Consider the following 25328-nt stretch of genomic DNA (forward strand, 5'->3'; position numbering starts at 1 on the left):
GTTCTCGAACCCGTAGGGTCCGCACGCTTAAGGTTACGATGACAGTTATATTATGAGTTTATGCATTTTGATGTACCGAAGTTTGTTCGGAGTCCCAGATGTGATCACAGACATGACGAGGAGTCTCGAAATGGTCGAGACATAAAGATTGATATATTGGAAGCCTATATTTGGATATCGGAAGCGTTCCGGGTGAAATCGGGATTTTACCGGATTACCGGGAGGTTACCGGAACCCCCCGGGAGGTATATGGGCCTTAGTGGGCCTTAGTGGGAGATAGGAGAGGTGGCGAGGGATGGGTCGCGCGCCCCTCCCCCCTTAGTCCGAATAGGACAAGGAGAGAGGGGGCCGGCGCCCCCCTCCCTTCTCTCTCTTTTCCCCCCTTCACGAATCCTATTCCAACTAGGAAAGGGGGGAGTCCTACTCCCAGAGGGAGTAGGACTCCTCCTGGCGCGCCCTATGATGGCCGGCCGGCCCCCCTCCTTTGAGCCTTTATATACGGAGACAAGGGGCACCCCTAGAAACACAAGTTGATCCACGTGATCATATTCTTAGCCGTGTGCGGTGCCCCCTTCCACCATAGTACTCGATAATATTGTAGCGGTGCTTAGGCAAAGCCCTGTGACGGTAGTACATCAAGATCGTCACCACGCCGTTGTGCTGACGGAACTCTTCCCCGACACTTTGCTGGATCGTAGTCCGGGGATCGTCATCGAGCTGAACGTGTGCTAGAACTCGGAGGTGCCGTAGTTTCGGTGCTTGATCGGTCGGGCCGTGAAGACGTACCACTACATCAACCAAGTTAACGCTTCCGTTGTCGATCTACAAGGGTACGTAGATCACACTCTCCCCTCTCGTTGCTATACATCACCATGATCTTGCGTGTGCATAGGAATTTTTTTTGAAATTACTACGAAACCCAACAGTGGCATCCGAGCCTAGGTTTTATGTGTTGATGTTATATGCACGAGTAGAACACAAGTGAGTTGTGGGCGATATAAGTCATACTGCTTACCAGCATGTCATACTTTGGTTCGGTGGTATTGTTGGACGAAGCGGCCCGGACCGACATTACGCGTACGCTTACGCGAGACCGGTTCTCCCGACGTGCTTTGCACAAAGGTGGCTAGCGGGTGACAGTTTCTCCAACTTTAGTTGAACCGAGTGTGGCTACACCCGGTCCTTGTGAAGGTTAAAACAGTACCAACTTGACAAACTATCGTTGTGGTTTTGATGCGTAGGTAAGATTGGTTCTTGCTTAAGCCCGTAGCAGCCACATAAAACTTGCAACAACAAAGTAGAGGACGTCTAACTTGTTTTTGCAGGGCATGTTGTGATGTGATATGGTCAAGACATGATGCTAAATTTTATTGTATGAGATGATCATGTTTTGTAACCGAGTTATCGGCAACTGGCAGGAGCCATATGGTTGTCGCTTTATTGTATGCAATGCAATCGCGCTGTAATGCTTTACTTTATCACTAAGCGATAGCGATAGTCGTGGAAGGATAAGATTGGCGAGACGACAACGATGCTACGATGGAGATCAAGGTGTCGCGCCGGTGACGATGGTGATCACGACGGTGCTTCGGAGATGGAGATCACAAGCACAAGATGATGATGGCCATATCATATCACTTATATTGATTGCATGTGATGTTTATCTTTTATGCATCTTATCTTGCTTTGATTGACGGTAGCATTATAAGATGATCTCTCACTAATTATCAAGAAGTGTTCTCCCTGAGTATGCACCGTTGCGAAAGTTCTTCGTGCTGAGACACCACGTGATGATCGGGTGTGATAGGCTCTACATTCAAATACAACGGGTGCAAAAAAGTTGCACACGCGGAATACTCAGGTTATACTTGACGAGCCAAGCATATACAGATATGGCCTCGGAACACGGAGACCGAAAGGTCGAGCGTGAATCATATAGTAGATATGATCAACATAGTGATGTTCACCAATGAAACTACTCCATCTCACGTGATGATCGGACATGGTTTAGTTGACTTGGATCACGTAATCACTTAGAGGATTAGAGGGATGTCTATCTAAGTGGGAGTTCTTTAGTAATATGATTAATTGAACCTAAATTTATCATGAACTTAGTACCTGATAGTATCTTGCTTATGTATGTTTGATTGTAGATAGATGGCCCGTGCTGTTGTTCCATTGAATTTTAATGCGTTCCTTGAGAAAGCAAAGTTGAAAGATGATGGTAGCAATTACACGGACTGGGTCCGTAACTTGAGGATTATCCTCATTGTTGCATAGAAGAATTACGTCCTGAAAGCACCGCTGGGTGCCAGGCCTGCTGCTGGAGCAACACCAGATGTTATGAACGTCTGGCAGAGCAAAGCTAATGACTACTCGATAGTTCAATGTGCCATGCTTTACGGCTTAGAACCGGGACTTCAACGACGTTTTGAACGTCATGGGGCATATGAGATGTTCCAGGAGTTGAAGTTAATATTTCAAGCAAATGCCCGGATTGAGAGATATGAAGTCTCCAATAAGTTCTATAGCTGCAAGATGGAGGAGAATAGTTCTGTCAGTGAGCATATACTCAAGATGTCTGGGTATTGTAATCACTTGATTCAACTCGGAGTTAATCTTCCGGATGATAGCGTCATTGACAGAATTCTCCAATCACTTCCACCAAGCTACAAGAGCTTCGTGATGAACTATAATATGCAAGGGATGAATAAGACTATTCCCGAGCTCTTCGCAATGCTGAAAGCTGCGGAGGTAGAAATCAAGAAGGAGCATCAAGTGTTGATGGTCAACAAGACCACTAGTTTCAAGAAAAAGGGCAAAGGGAAGAAGAAGGGGAACTTCAAGAAGAACAGCGAGCAAGTTGCTGCTCGAGAGAAGAAACCCAAGTCTGGACCTAAGCCTGAAACTGAGTGCTTCTACTGCAAGTAGACTGGTCACTCGAAGCGGAACTGCCCCAAGTATTTGGCGGATAAGAAGGATGGCAAGGTGAACAAAGGTATATGTGATATACATGTTATTGATGTGTACCTTACTAATGCTCGCAGTAGCACCTGGGTATTTGATACTGGTTCTGTTGCTAATATTTGCAACTCAAAACAGGGACTACCGATTAAGCGAAGATTGGCTAAGGACGAGGTGATGATGCGCGTGGGAAACGGTTCCAAAGTCGATGTGATCGCGGTCGGCGCGCTACCTCTACATCTACCTTCGGGATTAATATTAGACCTAAATAATTGTTATTTGGTGCCAGCGTTAAGCATGAACATTATATCTGGATCTTGTTTGATGCGAGACGGTTATTCATTTAAATCAGAGAATAATGGTTGTTCTATTTATACGAGTAATATCTTTTATGGTCATGCACCCTTGAAGAATGGTCTATTCTTATTGAATCTCGATAGTAGTGACACACATATTCATAATGTTGAAGCCAAAAGATGCAGAGTTGATAATGATAGTGCAACTTATTTGTGGCACTGCCGTTTAGGTCATATCGGTGTAAAGCGCATGAAGAGACTCCATACTGATGGGCTTTTGGAACCACTTGATTATGAATCACTTGGTACTTGCGAACCGTGCCTCATGGGTAAGATGACTAAAACGCCGTTCTCCAGTACTATGGAGAGAGCAACAGATTTGTTGGAAATCATACATACAGATGTATGTGGTCCGATGAATGTTGAGGCTCGTGGCGGATATCGTTATTTTCTCACCTTCATAGATGACTTAAGCAGATATGGGTATATCTACTTAATGAAACATAAGTCTGAAACATTTGAAAAGTTCAAAGAATTTCAGAGTGAAGTTGAAAATCATCGTAACAAGAAAATAAACTTTCTACGATCTGATCGTGGAGGAGAATATTTGAGTTACGAGTTTGGTGTACATTTGAAACAATGCGGAATAGTTTCGCAACTCACGCCACCCGGAACACCACAGCATAATGGTGTGTTTGAACGTCGTAATCGTACTTTACTAGATATGGTGCGATCTATGATGTCTCTTACTGATTTACCGCTATCGTTTTGGGGTTATACTTTAGAGACGGCCGCATTCACGTTAAATAGGGCACCATCAAAATCCGTTGAGACGACGCCTTATGAACTATGGTTTGGCAAGAAACCAAAGTTGTCGTTTCTGAAAGTTTGGGGCTGCGATGCTTATGTGAAAAAGCTTCAACCTGATAAGCTCGAACCCAAATCGGAGAAATGTGTCTTCATAGGATATCCAAAGGAGACTATTGGATACACCTTCTATCACAGATCCGAAGGCAAGACTTTTGTTGCTAAGTTTGGAAACTTTCTGAAGAAGGAGTTTCTCTCGAAAGAAGTGAGTGGGAGGAAAGTAGAACTTGACGAGGTAACTGTACCTGCTCCCTTATTGGAAAGTAGTGCATCACAGAAACCTGTTTCTGTGACACCTACACTAATTAGTGAGGAAGCTAATGATAATGATCATGAAACTTCAGAACAAGATACTACTGAACCTCGTAGATCAACCAGAGTGAGATCTGCGCCAGAGTGGTACGGTAATCCTGTTCTGGAAGTCATGCTACTAGATCATGATGAACCTACGAACTATGAAGAAGCGATGGTGAGCCCAGATTCCGCAAAATGGCTTGCAGCCATGAAATCTGAGATGGGATCCATGTATGAGAACAAAGTATGGACTTTGGTTGACTTGCCCTATGATCGGCAAGCGATTGAGAATAAATGGATCTTCAAGAAGAAGACTAACGCTGACGGTAATATTCTGAGCTCTACATGTGTTTTGTTATATGCCATGCCATCTTTACAGAGGTGCTTGCCATGTATTTTTGTGATGTTTGTGGTGACTAGCACAAGCTTGCAAAGTAGCGTAATCGGTAATGCTGATTTCAGGGACTTAGAATTTCACTAAGTCCTTGTCCTGATTTTGTTGTTATGCCATATGTTCATGTTGTTTTCTAGTGATCCGTGCCTCTTTTAAGGATGATCAGTAAGGATGTTTTGTTAATATTGTGGTACTCTATCTATCCATGTCTTTGTTTGCATTTATGGAGCACCCTAGCTTGAGTCAATCGAGCTCCACTTTTGTTATAAAATGTTCCTGGCAGATTGTTGATATGTTTAGCGATTTTGCCGAGGATGTTGCCATTGATCCGTGCATGCTATGTTGTTGTTCTTGCCATGTCTAGCTTCTATGCCATGTCTTCTTCATGGGTGTATGATTAGTTTGTCATGCCATACTTTGTAGTGAGTGCATCGAGCTCGTAAACATGCCTACTTGTTAACTGTTTTACATGCTCCAGTTTTTCACTAAGTCTGAATCTGTTTATGTTTCTGCTATGTTCGCATGCTTACAATTGTATTTTCTGATCCCTTTTGGCTTAAGGTCACTAAGGGACTTTTGTTAAGTACTTTGAGTAGCTTCATGCCATGCCTTGCTTTGCCATGTTAAGTTCCTATAGCATGTAGTTTTCATGCTCTAAAGTGTGCTTCCTAATGATAAATTCCTGATTTGTTGTTAATTTCACTAAGTCTGAAACCTGTTATCATTTGCACTTTTGCCATGCTTGTTTGAACCTATTAATGAGTGAATTAGCCGTATCTCAGTGTTCATCTTTTGTCAAGCATCATGAGTAGATCCCTGCCATGTATTTTGTTGCCATGTTTGGGTGTTGTAGCATATTTATCTTGATGCATTTAAAAGGCTACTTGCTGTTTATCGCAGACCGGTGCCATATTTGTTTTGCTTGCCATTTCCAAACCGTGCATCCGATTCCGGCGATCTTTATATCGATTTCAACCGAGATCATCTCACATTTCCAGTGGCACTCTTGGATTTCCAAGTTGAGGCCAGGTTCTATCATTCATGTCCAAATCATGCATGTGCACCGCATATCGCATCCCGCATATCATACCATGTTCATGTGTTGGTTGTTTACTATGTTGTGTGCTTCTTTCCGGTGTTGCTTTCTTCGGGTTGGTTCCGATAACGTGGCGTTTGTAAGGACCTGTTTGACTACATCCGTTTGTCTTCTTCATGGACTCGTTCTTCTTCCTTGCGGGATTTCAGGCAAGATGACCATACCCTCGAAATCACTTCTATCTTTGCTTGCTAGTTGCTCGCTCTTTTGCTATGCCTATGCTGCGATACCTACCACTTGCTTATCATGCCTCCCATATTGTTAAGCCAAGCCTCTAACCCATCTTATCCTAGCAAACCGTTGTTTGGCTATGTTACCGCTTTGCTCAGCCCCTCTTATAGCGTTATTAGTTGCAGGTGAAGATTGAAGTTTGTTCCTTGTTGGAACATGGAGTTGTTGTTCCTTGTTGGAACATGTTTACTTGTTGGGATATCACAATATCTCTTATCTAATTAATGCATCTATATACTTGGTAAAGGGTGGAAGGCTCAGCCTTATGCCTGGTGTTTTGTTCCACTCTTGCCGCCCTAGTTTCCGTCATATCAGTGTTATGTTCCCGGATTTTGCATTCCTTACGCGGTTGGGTTATAATGGGAAACCCTTAGCAGTTCGCCTTGAATAAAACTCCTCCAGCAAGGCCCAACATTGGTTTTACCATTTGCCACCTAGCCTTTTCTTTCCCTTGGGTAGGCCTGCCCAAGGGCCATCTTTATTTAAAACCCCGGGCCAGTGCTCCTCTGAGTGTTGGTCCAACCTGTTAGATGCTGGTGGCCACCAGGGGCAACTCTGGGCTGGCCTACCGGAACCTTGGACAATCCGGTGTGCCCTGAGAAAGAGATATATGCAGCTCCTATCGGGATTTGTCGGCTCATTCGGGTGGCTTTGCTGGTCTTGTTTTACCATTGTCGAGATGTCTTGTAACCGGGATTCCGAGTCTGATCGGGTCTTCCCGCTAGAAGGAATATCCTTCATTGACCGTGAGAGCTTGTGATGGGCTAAGTTGGGACACCCCTGCAGGGTTTTGAACTTTCGAAAGCCGTGCCCGCGGTTATGGACAGATGGGAATTTGTTAATGTCCGGTTGTAGAAAACCTAAATTTGATCTTAATTAAAATACATCAACCGCGTGTGTAACCGTGATGGTCTCTTCTCGGCGGAGTCCGAGAAGTGAACACGGTGTTGGAGTTATGCTTGACGTAGGTTGTTCTAGGATCACTTCTTGATCATAGTTGTTCGACCGTGCTTTTGCCTTCTCTTCTCGCTCTCTTTTGCGAATAGGTTAGTCACCATATTATGCTAGTCGCTTGTGCAGCTCCACCTCATACTTTTATCCTTCCTATAAGTTTAAATAGTCTTGATCGCGAGGGTGTGAGATTGCTGAGTCCCCGTGACTCACAGATACTTCCAAAACCAGCTTGCAGGTGCCGTTGAACCGAGCAGGTGACGCAACCAAGCTCAAGGAAGAGCTCAATGAAGATCTTGTCCTTTGTGTTGTTTCGTTCTAGTTGATCAGTAGTGGAGCCCAGTTGGGGTCGATCGGGGATCTATGTAGCTTTTGGGGTAGTCTTCTTTTATTTTGGTTCCATAGTCGGACTTTGATTGTATCTGGATGATGTAATGCTTTATTCATGTATTGTGTGAAGTGGCGATTGTAAGCCAACTATGTATCTTTTCCCTTATGTATTACATGGGTTGTGTGAAGATTACCTCACTCACGATATTGCTTTCAATGCGGTTATGCCTCTAAGTCGTGCTTCAACACGTGGGAGATATAGCCACATCGAGGACGTGACGGGTATAAACTACAAGAACAGATCCTAAGCCAAAGTTATCCAAAATTCACTTCCTTGCCAATCTTTGTGTTTCTCTAACCTCAGGGTTGTTCATACTCATAGATCAAACCCATTTTCAGTTGCTCGGAACTGCGGTTCATTTGTTCCAGAGTCGTCGAGCCAATCTTCTTTGAAACTTTGTTCGCTTGCTACGAGACTTTTGAGTACTACATTTTTCATCGACACTTCTGAGTTATCACGATTTGCTTCTCTATTGTTCACAGTGTAAGTCCATAACATCCATTTTTTTCGTCTCGTACTTTCTTAGCTATGGCTGAGTGCTTTTCTACAAATTTTCATTCTAAGATCTACTATATTTGGAATAATACAATTGAGCAACGGTTTTTACCAGCACGTCTGATATATTCTATCTTCGAAGAAAAGGTGGTACCTTTTTGTGTATGGAACCACCACTCACTTTGTAATCAGTACTTTCAAGTATTGTATTTCTCCTAGTTCTTGAACACTATCATGGCCATATTAACTTATTTGAACCGATTCGACAGTTGCGCCATTGCGACCAATGCTAGATTGGATGTGAGTAAACTACAAGGATTATGAATCTTTGCTTTCGTAACTTGGTGTCTCCTTCAATTTTGTTTCATACTTGCTTTTGAAATTTGAATGTTTATGAAAAATAAATCCAAGCTCATCTTTTATAAGAGAAATTATCTTAAAACGTATCTTAAGAATTGCACTCTTGTTGTTAAGTATGCCCTGAATATGTCTCTATGTGCAACTGTGACGTTTAAAAATCTATAGAAGGGACCAGGGAACCATGTGGAGTGAAGGGATGAGCAGTCGATTTGCATATACTGACATGACAATCACATATGTGGAGCAAAGAGAATAGAATTCTTGACCCGTCACTCAAGATTTGGCTGGTTATGGATATGCTCTAGAAAAATTGTTCACACGGTAGTGTCCTATAAAATCTGCTCCAGGCAGGGGTGTGTCATTTTCACTAGTTGAACATCAAAATCTTAGCTGAAAAGAACCTTTTGCATTTAGCATCTCATTTTCTTTGTATATCGGCAACATTCACCTTATTCTTGTGAGCTCCTTCGAGCCGATAAATCTTAAAATTGACGAAGTCTTCACACGCATCTCGTAATCAGTGAGAGCTTCGTCTCCCACTAAAGAAACAATGTCCAAAAGTCTAAAATGAATTCAAAAAAATATGAGCACCGTATTAAATATAGTAAACAGAGACGAGTAACCATTTAAGCTGTGCTCACTTCACTTTTTTTGTTCGAAAAGGAGGTTATCCCTCGACCTCTGCATATGCTCACTTCACTATATCAGCAACATTTTGAAAAGCTCAACAAATAAAACCAGTTCAACTCAATAATCTTAAAAACCAACCAGATCCAAACTAGGGGAAACTAATCCAATCGAAACATATAGTAACGTAAAAGTTACCAAAAATCTACAGAATAATGGTTTTCATGGCCTGACGTACCCAAAGGCAACGTCACAGGAGCCACATAAATCGTCGACGGGTCACTGTCAACATCCAATCTATCACCACCAAGGCGATTCCCGTCCAAACATTTTGATACCTGACGGGACACGTGCGCGCATCGTTTCTTTTTGGGAAATGTTTGGGGCCGAGGCACCGGCGGAACATTGGGCCGGTTTCCCTCTTCCTCGTGTCTTCTTCATCGCAGCTCCCCCACATCTCGCGCAGCTCGTTGTGGCGCGCGCCGCCTTCTTCTTCTGTCCGCTCCACCCCACCCCTTCCCCATCTCTTCCCCCTCCCCCCTCCCCTCCTCGCCCCCCGGTCGCAGCACCACGCCTTCCCTCCCCGCTCGAAGCTTCCATCGCTTTGCACGGTGACCATCCCATCTCGCCGGCGACCGAGGGGCGTTGACCACGGGAGATGCTGCAATTGGGGGCGACGGGGTGCTACAACGGCGACGCGCTACCTCACAGCATCGGAGCTCTGCCTACCTCGCCGGACCCGGCCACGCCGGAGCTGCAACCAGTCATGGCAGGCTATACCCCCACGGCGATTTTTTTGCTGAAACTGGTTGTAGCAAATTCAATCGCCGGTGGTAGCAAAAATCTACTACGGTTGCAGCAAAACGGTGTCATCGTCATCGCGTGGGTCGCAGCTGAGATAAGAAGTCTGAAACTTTTTTCAATGCGGTTGTAACTTTTATAACTGTCGGTTGCAACTTTTCGTTTTTCGTCCATGGCTTCGTTTTCACGGTTGAAACTTTTTTTTATAGTCGGATGAATCTTTTTTCATCGCTAGATGACGCTTTTTCTGTCACCGGTTGTAACTTTTCGTCCATGCCTTCGTTTTCCACGGTTGAAACTTTCTTTTATAGTCGGATGAAGCTTTTTTTCATCGCTAGATGAAGCTTTTTCTGTCACCGGTTGTAACTTTTCGTCCATACCTTCGTTTCCACGGTTGAAACTTTTTTTATAGTCCGATGAAGCTTTTTTCATCGCTAGATGAAGCTTTTTCTGTCACCGGTTGTAACTTTTCTTTGGTCATCCATAACTCCAGTCATATACTGGTTGAAGCTTTTTTTGTAGCCGGTTGAAGCTTTTCCTATCGCTAGTTGTAGCTTTTTTTCGTCGTAGTTTGCAGCACTGGGCATCTCCCTGGGCGCTTGATTTTTTTTGTTCGCAAGCAGGGGATGAGCGCCGGCGAGCACACCGGTGAGCACGGCGGTGAGCTCCAGTCGTCGCCACCGGAGCTGCAATGGTGGCCATGGAAGCTACAACCGCAGGGATTTGCTATTGCATGGGACGAAGCCGGTGAAGAGCATGGTCGCCGAGGACTGGGACCGGGGCGACTGGCGACCAGGGCGGCCGGGAAAGACGGCCGGCGAGGACGGCGACCAAGGACGAGGAGGGCAGGCGAGGGAGGAGCGGCAACGAGGAGGAACACGAGCCGACCGGCGAGATGGGGTTCGCGAGAGGAAGACGACGCTCATTACGCGCTCGCGAGAGAAAAACGACGATTTAATTAGATAAGGATCCAACGGCTCAGAACGGATCGATAGAGTGCGACCGGCCAAAACGTTCGGCCGGCGCACCAACGCCCAGCATCGCCCTTTCTTTTTTGCGTTCCCGATAGGTCTCCACCGTCCACGTCGGTACAGCCCACTGGCCCCCCAAACAGAGCAATAATACTACAAGCTATCCTTATTTTTTTCCTTTGGCGTCTTCTTCCTGCTCTCGCCGTCGAAGTCCCGAAACGCGCCGGCCGCTCACGAGTTCCACAGGCGGGAACAAAACTCGAAAGGGAAGCGGGGCTTGGCGCCTCGCGGATGTCGGAGGGCGACAGCGACGGGAGTCGAGAGGCCGTGGCCACGGTCACGTGCGGCGTCCAGCCCGCGCCGCGCCGGGACAAAGGGTGCTCGCGGGACCCCCGGGGGCGCTGTCCCCGCCGCAGAACCGGCCCGTGGAGGGGGCCGCCGCACCGGTCGCTGCTGCAGTGCCGTGACGCCCCACCACCGGCGTGCCTGCCTCCTCCTATATCAGCCACATGGTGCGGGTAGCGGCTTCGGCTCGGCAAGGCGGGAGAGGAGGAGGAGGAGATGGGGCAGGAGGAGGAGGCGCAGTCGCTGGCGCTCACGCCGACGTGGGTGGTCGCCTCCGTCTGCCTCGTCATCGTCGCCATCTCCCTCGCCGCCGAGCGCCTGCTCCACCGCCTCGGCAAGGCACGGCACCCCGACCTGCTCCCTACCTACCTATCTGCTTCCCATTCCTGTTATAATCTCTTTTACGTTTGTAAAGCATATTTAGTCTTCCTGTTGAAGTTTTCGATGATATGCTAACAAGAAACCTTTCTCTCTGCAGGTGCTCAAATTCAATGGCCAAGAAGCACTATTTTCAGCCTTGCAAAGAGTCAAAGAAGGTAGCATTATCCTCTGATTTAGTTAGATTGCTGCATAACTTCCTTTTATCTTTTCGATATCACAGCAATTTTTTACCTCAATTATCTCAAGCACCGTGGCTACTAGAACCTGAAGATACAGAAGGTCTTCTGATGATCTGTATATGTTCTAGTTGTTTCCTGATTAAAATTGCAATGGCTGAACTGATTGTAATCAATATGGAGAGTAACATCAGATACCAACCAACAAAAGTTTCCATGACACACAAAGCAGAATGTCTCGTACCAGTTCATTCTTGCCGTATAAAACTGTTTGTTCGTCTTGCCTAATCTATTTACTGATTACTTGTGCAGAGTTGATGATTCTGGGTTTCATTTCCTTCCTACTAAGCGTCTGCCAAAATCTCATCAATCGCATTTGCATCCCGGAGAGTGCTGCACGTGTCATGCTTCCATGCATTGAAGAGTCCAAAGCCAGAGAAGATGCTGCCAAACTCTGCAAGAGAAAGGTAGACCATGAACTGTGAAGATAGTGCTATCATCAAGTTTAGTTCTGTTCATTATTATCTAAATATGTGGTTGTAGCTTCAGTGTCTTCTCTTTTCCTTTGATAGTAGCGCTGATGTATATTCTTAGTAGCAAAACATAATTACTTCTGTTTAATGGTAATTGCTAGACATTGCCAGTCCCAAGAATCGCAAAGGATATTTACCAGATTGGTCATTCTGAAACATCATTCTTGCCCTTATGCAGGGTGAAGTTCCCATGCTATCTGAAGAGGCTCTGCATCAGCTGCACATCTTTATCTTTGTACTTGGTGTGGTGCATGTTCTGTTCTGTGTTACAACGCTGTTACTTGGTGGAGCTAAGGTATAACTATTAATTATTATTACTGGGCTGAATACGTGTTTCATGTGACATGATAGTGAAGGTAACACATTTAGGTTAAGCTCTTGTAGATGAGAACGTGGAATAAATGGGAGAAAGAAATTCAACAAGGAAGAATCAAGGAGCGTGAAAAGACGCCAGGCTGGATGAAACCATCTGCTGTAAGATGGATTGTAAGTAATATAACCCTCTTATTATGCATTTATGCTTCTCTTTTGTTATAAAGTCAATTTTGAATCCTTAATTCGTAATACGAATGACAATGGCATGAGAATTATTTGGGTTTACCCAAGTAAAATGAAGCTGCTTTTTTGAGTGGTTATCAATTTATTTTCGCAAGAGGGAAAGTGCTATCAAATCATATTTTACATCTTAAAGTCCATGGCTGCATATGAAATTAAACAGGGGAAGGCATCAGTAAGTTACTGAATATTCAATTTGTCAAATTGTTATTTCGAAAGTGAGTAGAACACTTGAAGATGGTTCATTGTCAGCTAAGGATAACAATAATAGGGAAAGCTATTATGACATGAAGATATTTTGATGGCATGTGCATGAAGTGCAGTGCAGTGTTGCACTTCTTTTTGTTATTTCCGGTCCCTCTGCAACAAGGCAATATCATGACCAAACCAAACACTAATATAGCCTTAACTACAATGATCTGACCACAGTAAAACATTTGTTATGGCTGAGTATCATACCTTCTGCATAATTATTGCAATATTTCTGTGCTACATGAGGCATTCTTTAAGTAACAAAATTTCCCTGAATTCAAATTGCGAACTCGGTATATTAGCTGTATGATGATTCCAAAGGTTTTATTCACATATGATTTCAGATTGCATTCTTCAAGCAGTTTTATAATTCTGTCGGTAAACCAGATTATCAAGTACTCAGATCAGCTTTTGTTCTGGTAAGATACTAAGATGTACTGTTCAGTGACTTCTGCACAATCATGAGTGTCCTGGTTTTCCTAGTGAACTAATAAGGATACTGGCCATTTCCCCCCTCCCAGCGCCACTACCCAAATCGCCTAGACTTTGATTTCCACAAGTACATGGTTCGTGCCCTCGAGCATGACTTCAAAGAAGTGGTTGGAATCAGGTTAGTATTGTGTAAAGTTCCTACTTGGATTGCTTATATAAAAATTGTTTGGTTTACCTAATGATGCTCACATGCATGCAGCTGGTACCTATGGCTTTTCGTTATCGTCTTCCTGCTGCTGAATATAAATGGTAACTCCTATATTTGTTTGCCCGAAGATATACTGATCCTAAGAGAACAATACGATTTAGACTTGTAACCATGTTTACGATCTGTCATTTCCATCACCACAAGTTATGCTACTTGGTTAGAACAATTCGGAATCACAATAACAAGTAGTTTGTGTTGGAATTGTTTGAACTAGCATGTTTTTTTCTCTCTCACTGTTAATGCTTGATCTACTGTCAATGCAGGGTGGCACACTTATTTCTGGCTGTCTTTCTTGCCCTTGATTGTAAGTACCTTAACAACTCCATGTCACTCTAGTAAATACATTCTCCAGTTACCTCCATGGAGGAGTTTCTTACTGCTCGGGGTAAATAAACTTGCAGCTTCTGCTTATTGTTGGCACTAAGCTGGAGCACATCAGCACTCGATTGGCTCAAGAAGCAGCGGAGTGTTCCGATGAAGCATCAGGAAACCCCTGGACGAAGCCATGCAAGGAGCACTTTTGGTTTAGCCATCCTAGGGCTGTCCTCCATCTGATCCATTTCATCTTGTTCCAGAACTCGTTTGAGATGGCATTTTTCTTCTGGGTCTTGGTATGTCCTGAAATTACTGCCTGCCTTTAGTCTGCAAGTTTGTACTAAATGCATACAATTAGAGAAGCATGGGGATATCTGACTGGTATGTTTGCAGGCAACATATGGGTTCGATTCATGCATCATGGAGAACAGATCATATGCCCTCCCCAGACTTGCTATTGGGTTAGTACAAAACCTCCACTATCTTTTTCCCGTTAGCTACGGCAACTAACAGACAATTCTGTTTCTGTGTCAAATATTCAGCATCATCGTTCAGGTGCTCTGCAGCTACAGCACCCTGCCGCTGTACGCCATTGTCACCCACGTAAGCTCCTGTTCCACCATTAATTTCACCAAGAACACTGCTTGATTGCTTAGCTAGTAGCTGGTCGTAATATCGTTATGGATGGTCGATCATATCAGATGGGCGGCGACATCAAGCTGCAGGCGTTCGGCGAGCACGTACACGTGTCCGTGCACAGCTGGGCGACGGACGTGAAGAAGAAGGCGACGTCGCTGCCGGCCCATCCGCACCCGCACCAGCACCAGCACCCGCACTCGCACCTCCGGATCCCGTTTCTCAGCAAGAAGAGGCACAGCGGTCGCGGCCCCGCAACTGAGGAGGCCGCAGCGGAGGCGAGGGCGACGGAGCAGCGCGCCGGGAGCTCCAGCACGCCCAACGCACCGCCGCAGCAGCGGGCCGACGACCTAGAGGAGATCGTGACGACCACGGAGGACGACCATCGTCGTCGCAACGCCAGTTTCTCGTAGCTGCGTACATGCTCGCGTTCCTAAGTCCTAACGGTAGGCCGGGCGCGTCGGCCGTGTCTCGCTGTGACGCCCACGTCTTCATCCGGCCGGCCGGCCCTTGTCGAAGCTACGCTGTTGCCGCCGCCGAGGCGCCGACGTCGTCAACGTGGCATGCTAGCTCTGAAGCCTGCAGGTTAGATAAACTACTTAGCAGACTAGCTAGGGCATGTTGCTACTGGACCGTCGCGCGATCTCAACACTTCGAAACTTTTGACAATATAATATCGCCTCGTATTACCTTAGTTAACTCTTTATATGTACCGTACTTCTGAGCACTATATTTGCTCCTATCATGATTTTTCTCTTCTAAAATAAGCATTTCTGAGCAGTATATCTGCTCCTATCATGATTTTTCTCTTCTAAATTAAGCACAAGCATGCGAATCAAATATTGAAAGAAGAGTGGGTAAAGAAGAGAGGGCACCCTGAACTCATGGGCATATGCACTCACTTTTCAAAAAAAATGCATTTTAAGCATGTTTTAAAATGTCAAAAAATTTAAAAGAAAATATCACGCATACATGTTCGTAGATGTGTGTACGTGACACAAAGTTTTATGAAAAAAATATTTTTGTTTTGTCTTCGTAAAAAGACAAATTTCAGTGCTTCTAAATAGTGTTCCACGGCATAATTTTCTGTCTTTTTTGCACATACCACAACAAAAGTCATTTTTCCGTGAAATTTTATGCACGCACATAAAACACGAAGATGTACCCGTGCAATTTTTTTAAGATTTTTTTAGCATTTAGAAATATGTTTTTCAAAGTGGATTCATATGTACCCGATTTCATCCATGCACTCCTCGGGTAAAGAAACCCATCCGTGGTTGTACAGTCCGGGCACAAGGTCGAACTAAGGGCATCTCTAAAGGAGACCGGCAAATAGCTCAGCTACATGTTCGTTTTTATGTTCGCACATGGTCCGCGAACATGATGCAGGAGATAGTCATCCAATTCTTTTCACATATTAATATTTATTTGTCCGGCTGGGAGGAGAGAGAGGAGAGGGGACTATGCATGTGCAGAGAGAGAAAAAAGAAGAGGGCTATGTGGTGGTTTTTTGTTGGTCAAGTGGATGTCCAGACACTGGTATAGCACCTCCATATTTATCTTGGTTTCGTCGGAAAACGGATTTCCGAACCATTTCATGAATAAATGAAGTCTCCATTGAGTGACAAAAGTTACCACAAGTGATCTAGACATTACAACCCAGACATATACGGAAGCTTTTGAGAGTCTTCCTTGGAGATGCCTTAACTACTGGGCACAACAACACTAAGGTTCTACAAACGAACTAACTACTGGCTACGACTCCGCCTGCGCATCTCAAAGAGAGCTTCAAATCGGTATGAATTAATCCGGCCATGTGCCAAGCCTTTCCTTCCTCCAAGATCCTACCAAGAACGAGGATGGAGAAATATTGTTAAAAACAATGGCGTTTTCATGCTTCCAAATCTCCCAACCAAGGATGATCACCACAAATGGAGAAGCTAACCACCTTAATGAATTAACTGACTTGTTTTACTTATTAAAATAAAAATCTTTAAAATCTAAAATTTGACCTGTTAGTGTTCTAAGTTCAAAAGTCTAGCAAAGTAAAAAATAATAATTTTTTATCATTGAGATTCGTGGATAATTTAGAGTACTATTTAGGGATAGATCGAGTTCTTGACGAGATTTGCTGGCGTTACTATACTGAACCTCATGCCCTATTGAGCATCTTATCCCATTTTAAAGTTGGTTTATTCGGCAGCCGCAAATGCTACTCATTATAGGGATTTTGACAAAGCGAATTTATTTATTACTAAAACCGAAGTCAGTAGGAGTACTATTATGAAGAAATTCAGACCTCGAGCTCGAGGACGTAGTTTCCCCATAAAAAAAGCATGTGTCATATAACAATTGTACTAAATATAGTAAAGAAATCTAAATAACCTTTAGATCCATCTAAGATTTCCTCACCAGTTTCTACCCAGGATCCCAACCTAACAACTCCATATATGTCCAAATTGCGGAGTAAATGTTCTTCTAGATGTGGTATTTCTTTAGTGATTTTTTCAGCGGAGCCCTGGCTTGTCGACCCAGATAAAAAAAGATCTTAGATATGTTCGAAATCCAAAAATCAATGGAATTGCACCGCGCGCTTATGTCAAAACATTGACTAGCAAGACATCAAAAGATTTTTTTTATCGACCTTGTAGAACTTCTAAAAGGTTCTCGAAAAAGGGGTAATTTTTTCAGGGCCTGTATTCTTTTTCTAGGTTCACTAGGATTCTTATCGGTTGGGATTTCCAGTTATCTTGGTAAGAATATTATGTCTATAGTTCCATCTCAAGAAATTCTTTTTTTTTCGCAAGGGGTCGTGATGTCTTTCTACGGAATCGCAGGCCTATTCATTAGCTCCTACTTGACGGAAAAGTATCTAGAACTTCCCCCTGGCCCTACTCCCCAACCTAGAGTAGCTAAGTGTGGAAGTAAAATCAACCCAGGCATGGATACAACATCTATAGGATAACTTCCATCTTGATAGTTCTTTTTGAGTTCTGTCTGATATCCATGATCTTTTACACATTTGGATGAAACAACAAATTCGTCCAGACTCTTGGTAGAGTCTAGAAGACCATGACTGATCCTCAAAGGTACGAATTAGCAGTTTTTGATCCCTCTGATCCTGTTCTGGATCCAATGTGGAGACAAGGTATGTTCGTAATTCCCTTCATGACTCGTTTAGGAATAACGGATTCGTGGGGTGGTTTCTTATCTAAACAGGTGGAAGATCTATCCAAGTTGGTTATCTATCTTTGCCAATAAATGATGAGCTACAAAAGGATTCGTTTTTTTCGTGTCACAGCTGATTACTCCTTTTTTCCTTTTTTAAAGAGTGGAGCATCTACATCGATAATTCAAGCATTGTATACGTCATTAGTCCAATTCTTTATAGAACTACCCGTAATAACGAACTTGCAAAATGGATCTGTTTATCGCTCTTTGGCTGATAGGTATTGTAGCTGGTATTGTTGTGATTGATTTAGTAGGTGTTTTCTTTTATGGTTCATATTCTGGATTGGGTTCATCTCTATAGTAATCGGAGGGACCAAATTATAAACATGAAAAAGTAGGAGCTTAGCGGGTCCTTGCCCCCCTTTATCTGATTAGAGCGGAAAGGACCCGTGGAATTTTTACTCTTATAACGCGAATTGATTGCGGTAAAGTATTCTAATTCAATAAGAATTTTGTGGGCGAATATTTACTCTTTCTTGTCTTATTTTTTAATTTATAAACTTACCAAATAAGACAATTTTTTTGGTTTGTTCCGCCATCCCACAAAGAAGATATTCCAGATTTTTCTTATTTGATATCTTCAAGGAAAATCGACCCAATTCAGTGGCCAGGAGACTTTAATTTTGGATTTCAACAATAAGAAATAAGAAAGAATTTTACGAATTGTACAGACGAATTCGAATTAGCCAATAAATTGGCTATCGTCTTTTCAATATAAATTATTGCAATATTCAATTGTTAAAGACAATGACATTTTGATACTTCCAAATCTCCCGTAACACCAAGATTACGAGAGCGTGGAATGAAGGAAATGTGCTCTAGAGGCAATAATAAAGTTATTATTTATTTCCTTATATCATGATAAATGTTTATTATTCATGCTAGAATTGTATTAACCGGAAACATAATACATGTGTGAATACATAGACAAACAGATTGTCACTAGTATGCCTCTACTTGACTAGCTCGTTGATCAAAGATGGTTATGTTTCCTAACCATAGACATGAGTTGTCATTTGATTAATGGGGTCACATCATTAGGAGAATGATGTGATTGACTTGACCCATTCCGTTAGCTTAGCACACGATCGTTTTAGTAATATGCTATTGCTCTCTTCATGACTTATACATGTTCCTATGACTATGAGATTATGCAACTCCCGTTTACCGGAGGAACACTTTGTGTGCTACCAAACGTCATAACGTAACTGGGTGATTATAAAGGTGCTCTACAGGTGTCTCCAAAGGTACTTGTTGGGTTGGCGTATTTTGAGATTAGGATTTGCCACTCCGATTGTCGGAGAGGTATCTCTGGGCCCTCTCGGTAGTGCACATCACTTAAGCCTTGCAAGCATTGCAACTAATGAGTTAGTTGCGGGATGATGTATTACAGAACGAGTAAAGAGACTTGCCAGTAACGAGATTGAACTAGGTATTGAGATACTGACGATCGAATTTCGGGCAAGTAACATACCGATGACAAAGGGAACAACGTATGTTGTTATGCGGTTTGACCGATAAAGATCTTCGTAGAATATGTAGGAGCCAATATGAGCATCCAGGTTCCGCTATTGGCTATTGACCGGAGACGTGTCTCGGTCATGTCTACATAGTTCTCGAACCCGTAGGGTCCGCACGCTTAACGTTACGATGACAGTTATATTATGAGTTTATATGTTTTGATATACCGAAGGTTGTTCGGAGTCCCGTATGTGATCACGGACATGACGAGGAGTCTCGAAATGGTCGAGACATAAATATTGATATATTGGAAGCCTATGTTTGGATATCGGAAGTGTTCCGGGTGAAATCGGGATTTTACCGGAGTACCTGGAGGTTACCGGAACCCCCCGGGAGGTAAATGGGGTAAATGGGCCTTAGTGGGCCTTTACAGAGAAGAGGAGAGGCGGCCGGGGCTGGGCCGCGCGCCCCTCCCCCTAGTCCGAATAGGACAAGGAGAGGGGGGCGCCCCCCCCCCCTTTTCTTTCTCTCCCTCCTCTTTCCCCCTCCCGAATCCTATTTCAACTAGGAAAATGGGGGGGAGTCCTACTCCCGGTGGGAGTAGGACTCCTCCTGGCGCGCCCTCTCCCTGGCCGGCCGCACCCCCCTTGCTCCTTTATATACGGGGGCAGGGGGCACCCCATAGACAGAACAATTGATCAAGTTGATCTTTTAGCCGTGTGCGGTGCCCCCCTCCACCATAGTCCACCTCGATAATACTGTAGCAGTGCTTAGGTGAAGCCCTGCGTCGGTAGAACATCAACATCGTCACCACACCGTCGTGCTGACAAAACTCTCCCTCAACACTCGGCTGGATCGGAGTTCGAGGGACGTCATCGGACTGAACGTGTGCTGAACTCGGAGGTGCCGTACGTTCGGTACTTGATCGGTCGGATCGTGAAGACGTACGACTACATCAACCGCGTTGTGCTAACGCTTCCGCTTTCGGTCTACGAGGGTACATAGACAACACTCTCACCTCTCGTTGCTATGCATCACCATGATCTTGCGTGTGCGTAGGAATTTTTTTGAAATTACTACGTTCCCCAACAGTGGCATCCGAGCCTGGTTTTATGCGTAGATGTCATATGCACGAGTAGAACACAAGTGAGTTGTGGGCATTATAAGTCATACTGCTTACCAGCATGTCATACTTTGGTTCGGCGGTATTGTTGGATGAAGCGGCCCGGACCGACATTACGCGTACGCTTACGCGAGACTGGTTCTACCGACGTGCTTTGCACATAGGTGGCTGGCGGGTGTCAGTTTCTCCAACTTTAGTTGAACCGAGTGTGGCTACGCCCGGTCCTTTCGAAGGTTAAAACAACACCAACTTGACAAACTATCATTGTGGTTTTGATGCGTAGGTAAGAATGGTTCTTTCTAAGCCCGTAGCAGCCACGTAAAACTTGCAACAACAAAGTAGAGGATGTCTAACTTGTTTTTGCAGGGCATGTTGTGATGTGATATGGTCAAGACATGATGCTAAATTTTATTGCATGAGATGATCATGTTTTGTAACCGAGTTATCGGCAACTGGCAGAAGCCATATGGTTGTCGCTTTATTGTATGTAATGCAATCGCCCTGTAATGCTTTACTTTATCACTAAGCGGTAGCGATAGTCGTGGAAGCATAAGATTGGCGAGACGACAACAATGCTATGATGGAGATCAAGGTGTCGCGCCGATGACGATGGTGATGATGACGGTGCTTCGGAGATGGAGATCACAAGCACAAGATAATAATGGCCATATCATATCACTTATATTGATTGCATGTGATGTTTATCTTTTGTGCATCTTATCTTGCTTTGATTGACGGTAGCATTATAATATGATCTCTCACTAAAATTTCAAGATAAAAAGTGTTCTCCCTGAGTATGCACCGTTGCCAAAGTTCGTCGTTCCCAGACACCATGTGATGATCGGGTGTGATAAGCTCTACGTCCATCTACAACGGGTGCAAGCCAGTTTTGCACACACAGAATACTCAGGTTAAACTTGACGAGCCTAGCATATGCAGATATGGCCTCGGAACACTGAGACCGAAAGGTCGAGCATGAATCATATAGTAGATATGATCAACATAGTGATGTTCACCATTGAAAACTACTCCATTTCACGTGATGATCGGTTATGGTTTAGTTGATTTGGATCACATGATCACTTAGAGGATTAGAGGGATGTCTATCTAAGTGGGAGTTCTTAAGTAATATGATTAATTGAACTTAAATTTATCATGAACTTAGTACCTGATAGTATCTTGCTTGTCTATGGTTGATTGTAGATAGATGGCCCGTGCTGTTATTCCGTTGAATTTTAATGTGTTGCTTGAGAAACCAAAGTTGAAAGATGATGGTAGCAATTACACGGACTGGGTCCGTAACTTGAGGATTATCCTCATTGCTGCCCAGAAGAATTACGTCCTGGAAGCACCGCTGAGTGCCAGGCCTGCTGCTGATACAACTGACGACGTTAAGAACATCTGGCAGAGCAAAGCTGATGACTACTCGATAGTTCAATGTGCCATGCTTTACGGCTTAGAACCGGGACTTCAACGACGTTTTGAACGTCATGGAGCATATGAGATGTTCTAGGAGTTGAAGTTAATATTTCAGGCAAATTCCCGAATTGAGAGATATGAAGTCTCCAATAAGTTCTACAGCTGCAAGATGGAGGAGAATAGTTCTGTCAGTGAACATATACTCAGAATGTCTGGGTACCATAATCACTTGACTCAGCTAGGAGTTAATCTTCCGGTTGATAGTGTCATTGACAGAGTTCTTCAATCACTGCCACCAAGGTACAAGAGCTTCGTGATGAACTATAATATGCAAGGGATGGATAAGACAATTCCCGAGCTCTTCGCAATGCTAAAGGCAGCGGAGGTAGAAATCAAAAAGGAGCATCAAGTGTTGTGGTCAATAAGACCACCAGTTTCAAGAAAAAGGGCAAAGGGAAGAAGAAGGGGAACTTCAAGAAGAACAGCAAGCAAGTTGCTGCTCAAGAGAAGAAACCCAAGTCTGGACCTAAGCCTGAGACTGAGTGCTTCTACTGCAAGCAGACTGGTCACTGGAAGCGGAACTGCCCCAAGTATTTGGCGGATAAGAAGGATGGCAAAGTGAACAAAGGTATATGTGATATACATGTTATTGATGTGTACCTTACTGGTTCTGTTGCTAATATTTGCAACTTGAAACAGGGACTACGGATTAAGCAAACACTGGCAAAGGATGAGGTGACGATGCGCGTGGGAAATGGTTCCAAAGTCGATGTGATCGCGGTCGGCACGCTACCTCTACATCTACCTTCGGGATTAGTATTAGACCTAAATAATTATTATTTGGTGCCAGCGTTGAGCATGAACATTATATCTGGATCTTGTTTAATGCGAGACAATTATTCATTTAAATCAGAGAATAATGGTCATTCTATTTATATGAGTAATATCTTTTATGGTCATGCACCCTTGAAGAGTGGTCTATTTTTGCTAAATCTCGATAGTGGTGATAAACATATTCATAATATTGAAGCCAAATGATGCAGAGTTGATAATGATAGTGCAACTTATTTGTGGCACTGCCGTTTAGGTCATATCGGAGTAAAGCGCATGAAGAAACTCCATACTGATGGACTTTTGGAACCACTTGATTATGGATCACTTGGTACTTGCGAACCGTGCCTCATGGGAAGTTGACTAAAACGCTATTCTCCGAAACTATGGAGAGAGCAACAGATTTGTTGGAAATCATACATATATAGATGTATGTGGTCCGATGAATGTTGAGGCTCGTGGCGGATATCGTTATTTTCTCACCTTCACAGATGATTTAAGAAGATATGGGTATATCTACTTAATGAAACTTAAGTCTGAAACATTTGAAAAGTTCAAAGAATTTCAGAGTGAAGTTGAAACTCATCGTAACAAGAAAATAAAGTTTCTACGATCTGATCGTGGAGGAGAATATTTGAGTTACGAGTTTGGTCTACATTTGAAACAATGCGGAATAGTTTCACAACTCACGTCACCCGGAACACCACAGCGTAATGGTGTGTCCGAACGTCGTAATTGTAATTTACTAGATATGGTGCGATCAATGATGTCTCTTATAGATTTACCTCTATCATTTTGGGGTCATGCTTTAGAGATGGCCGCATTCATGTTAAATAGGGCACCATCGAAATCCGTTGAGATGATGCCTTATGAACTGTGGTTTGGCAAGAAACCAAAGTTGTCGTTTCTGAAAGTTTGGGGTTGTGACGCTTATGTGAAAAAGCTTCAATCTGATAAGCTCGAACCCAAATCGGAGAAATGTGTCTTCATAGGATACCCAAAGGAAACTGTTGGATACACCTTCTATCACAGATCCGAAGGCAAGACATTTGTTGCTAAGAATGGATCCTTTCTAGAGAAGGAGTTTCTCTCGAAAGAAGTGAGTGGGAGTAAAGTGGAACTTGATGAGGTAACTGTACCTGCTCCTCTATTGGAAAGTAGTTCATCACAGAAACAGGTTTGTGTGATGCCTACACCAATTAGTGAGGAAGTTAATGATGATGATCATGGAACTTCAGACCAAGTTACTACTGAACCTCGTAGATCAACCAGAGTAAGATCCGCACCAGAGTGGTACGGTAATCCTGTTCTGGAAGTCATGCTACTAGATCATGATGAACCTACGAACTATGAAGAAGCGATGGTGAGCCCAGATTCCGCAAAATGGCTTGAGGCCATGAAATCTTAGATGAGATCCATGTATGAGAACAAAGTGTGGACTTTGGTTGACTTGCCTGATGATCGGCAAGCAATTGAGAATAAATGGATCTTCAAGAAGAAGACTGACGCTGACGGTAATGTTACTGTCTACAAAGCTCGACTTGTTGTGAAAGGTTTTCGACAAGTTCAAGGGATTGACTACGATGAGACTTTCTCACCCTTAGCGATGCTTAAGTCTATCCGAATCATGTTAGCAATTGCCGCATTTTATGATTATGAAATTTGGCAAATGGATGTCAAAACTGCATTCCTGAATGGATTTCTGGAAGAAGAGTTGTATATGACGCAACTGGAAGGTTTTGTCGATCCAAAGGGAGCTAACAAAGTGTGCAAGCTCCAGCGATCCATTTATGGACTGGTGCAAGCCTCTCGGAGTTGGAATAAACGCTTTGATAGTGTGATCAAAGCATTTGGTTTTGTACAGACTTTTGGAGAAGCCTGTATTTACAAAAAGGTGAGTGGGAGCTCCATAGAATTTCTAATATTATATGTGGATGACATATTGTTGATTAGAAATGATATAGAATTTCTGGATAGCATAAAGGGATACTTGAATAAGAGTTTTTCAATGAAAGACCTCGGTGAAGCTGCTTATATATCGGGCATCAAGATCTATAGAGATAGATCAAGACGCTTAATTGGACTTTCACAAAGCACATACCTTGACAAAGTTTTGAAGAATTTCAAAATGGATCAAGCAAAGAAAGGGTTCTTGCCTGTGTTACAAGGTGTGAATTTGAGTAAGACTCAATGCCCGACCACTGTAGAAGATAGAGAGAAAATGAAAGATGTTCCCTATGCTTCAGCCATAGATTCTATCATGTATGCAATGCTGTGTACCAGACCTGATGTGTGCCCTGCTATAAGTATAGCAGGAAGGTACCAAAGTAATCTAGGAGTGGATCACTGGACAGCGGTCAAGAACATCCTGAAATACCTGAGAAGGACTAAGGATATGTTTCTCGTTTATGGAGGTGACAAAGAGCTCATCGTAAACGGTTACGTTGATGCAATATTTGACACTGATCCGGATGATTCTAAATCACAAACCGGATACGTGTTTACATTGAACGGTGGAGCTGTTAGTTGGTGCAGTTCTAAACAAAGCGTTGCGGCGGGATCTACATGTGAAGCGGAGTACATAGCTGCTTTGGAAGCAGCAAATGAAGGAGTCTGGATGAAGGAGTTCATA

General features: G+C 43.6%; 1 protein-coding gene across 1 annotated transcript; it reads left to right on the top strand.

Annotated features, from left to right (window-relative positions):
* Positions 1 to 10933: 10933 nt before the first annotated feature.
* Positions 10934 to 15429, top strand: LOC123132590 (MLO-like protein 13). Its single transcript, XM_044552421.1, has 13 exons — positions 10934 to 11422; positions 11562 to 11619; positions 11953 to 12107; positions 12352 to 12468; positions 12558 to 12659; positions 13325 to 13399; positions 13502 to 13590; positions 13672 to 13721; positions 13944 to 13984; positions 14082 to 14291; positions 14389 to 14456; positions 14538 to 14598; positions 14697 to 15429. The coding sequence occupies exons 1-13, from the start codon at positions 11300 to 11302 to the stop codon at positions 15042 to 15044; spliced, it is 1497 nt and encodes a 498-aa protein (XP_044408356.1). The 5' UTR covers positions 10934 to 11299; the 3' UTR covers positions 15045 to 15429.
* The last annotated feature ends 9899 nt before the right edge of the window (positions 15430 to 25328 follow it).

This window comes from Triticum aestivum, chromosome 6A (genome assembly GCF_018294505.1).
Source record: "Triticum aestivum cultivar Chinese Spring chromosome 6A, IWGSC CS RefSeq v2.1, whole genome shotgun sequence".
NCBI classification, from domain to species: domain Eukaryota; kingdom Viridiplantae; phylum Streptophyta; class Magnoliopsida; order Poales; family Poaceae; genus Triticum; species Triticum aestivum.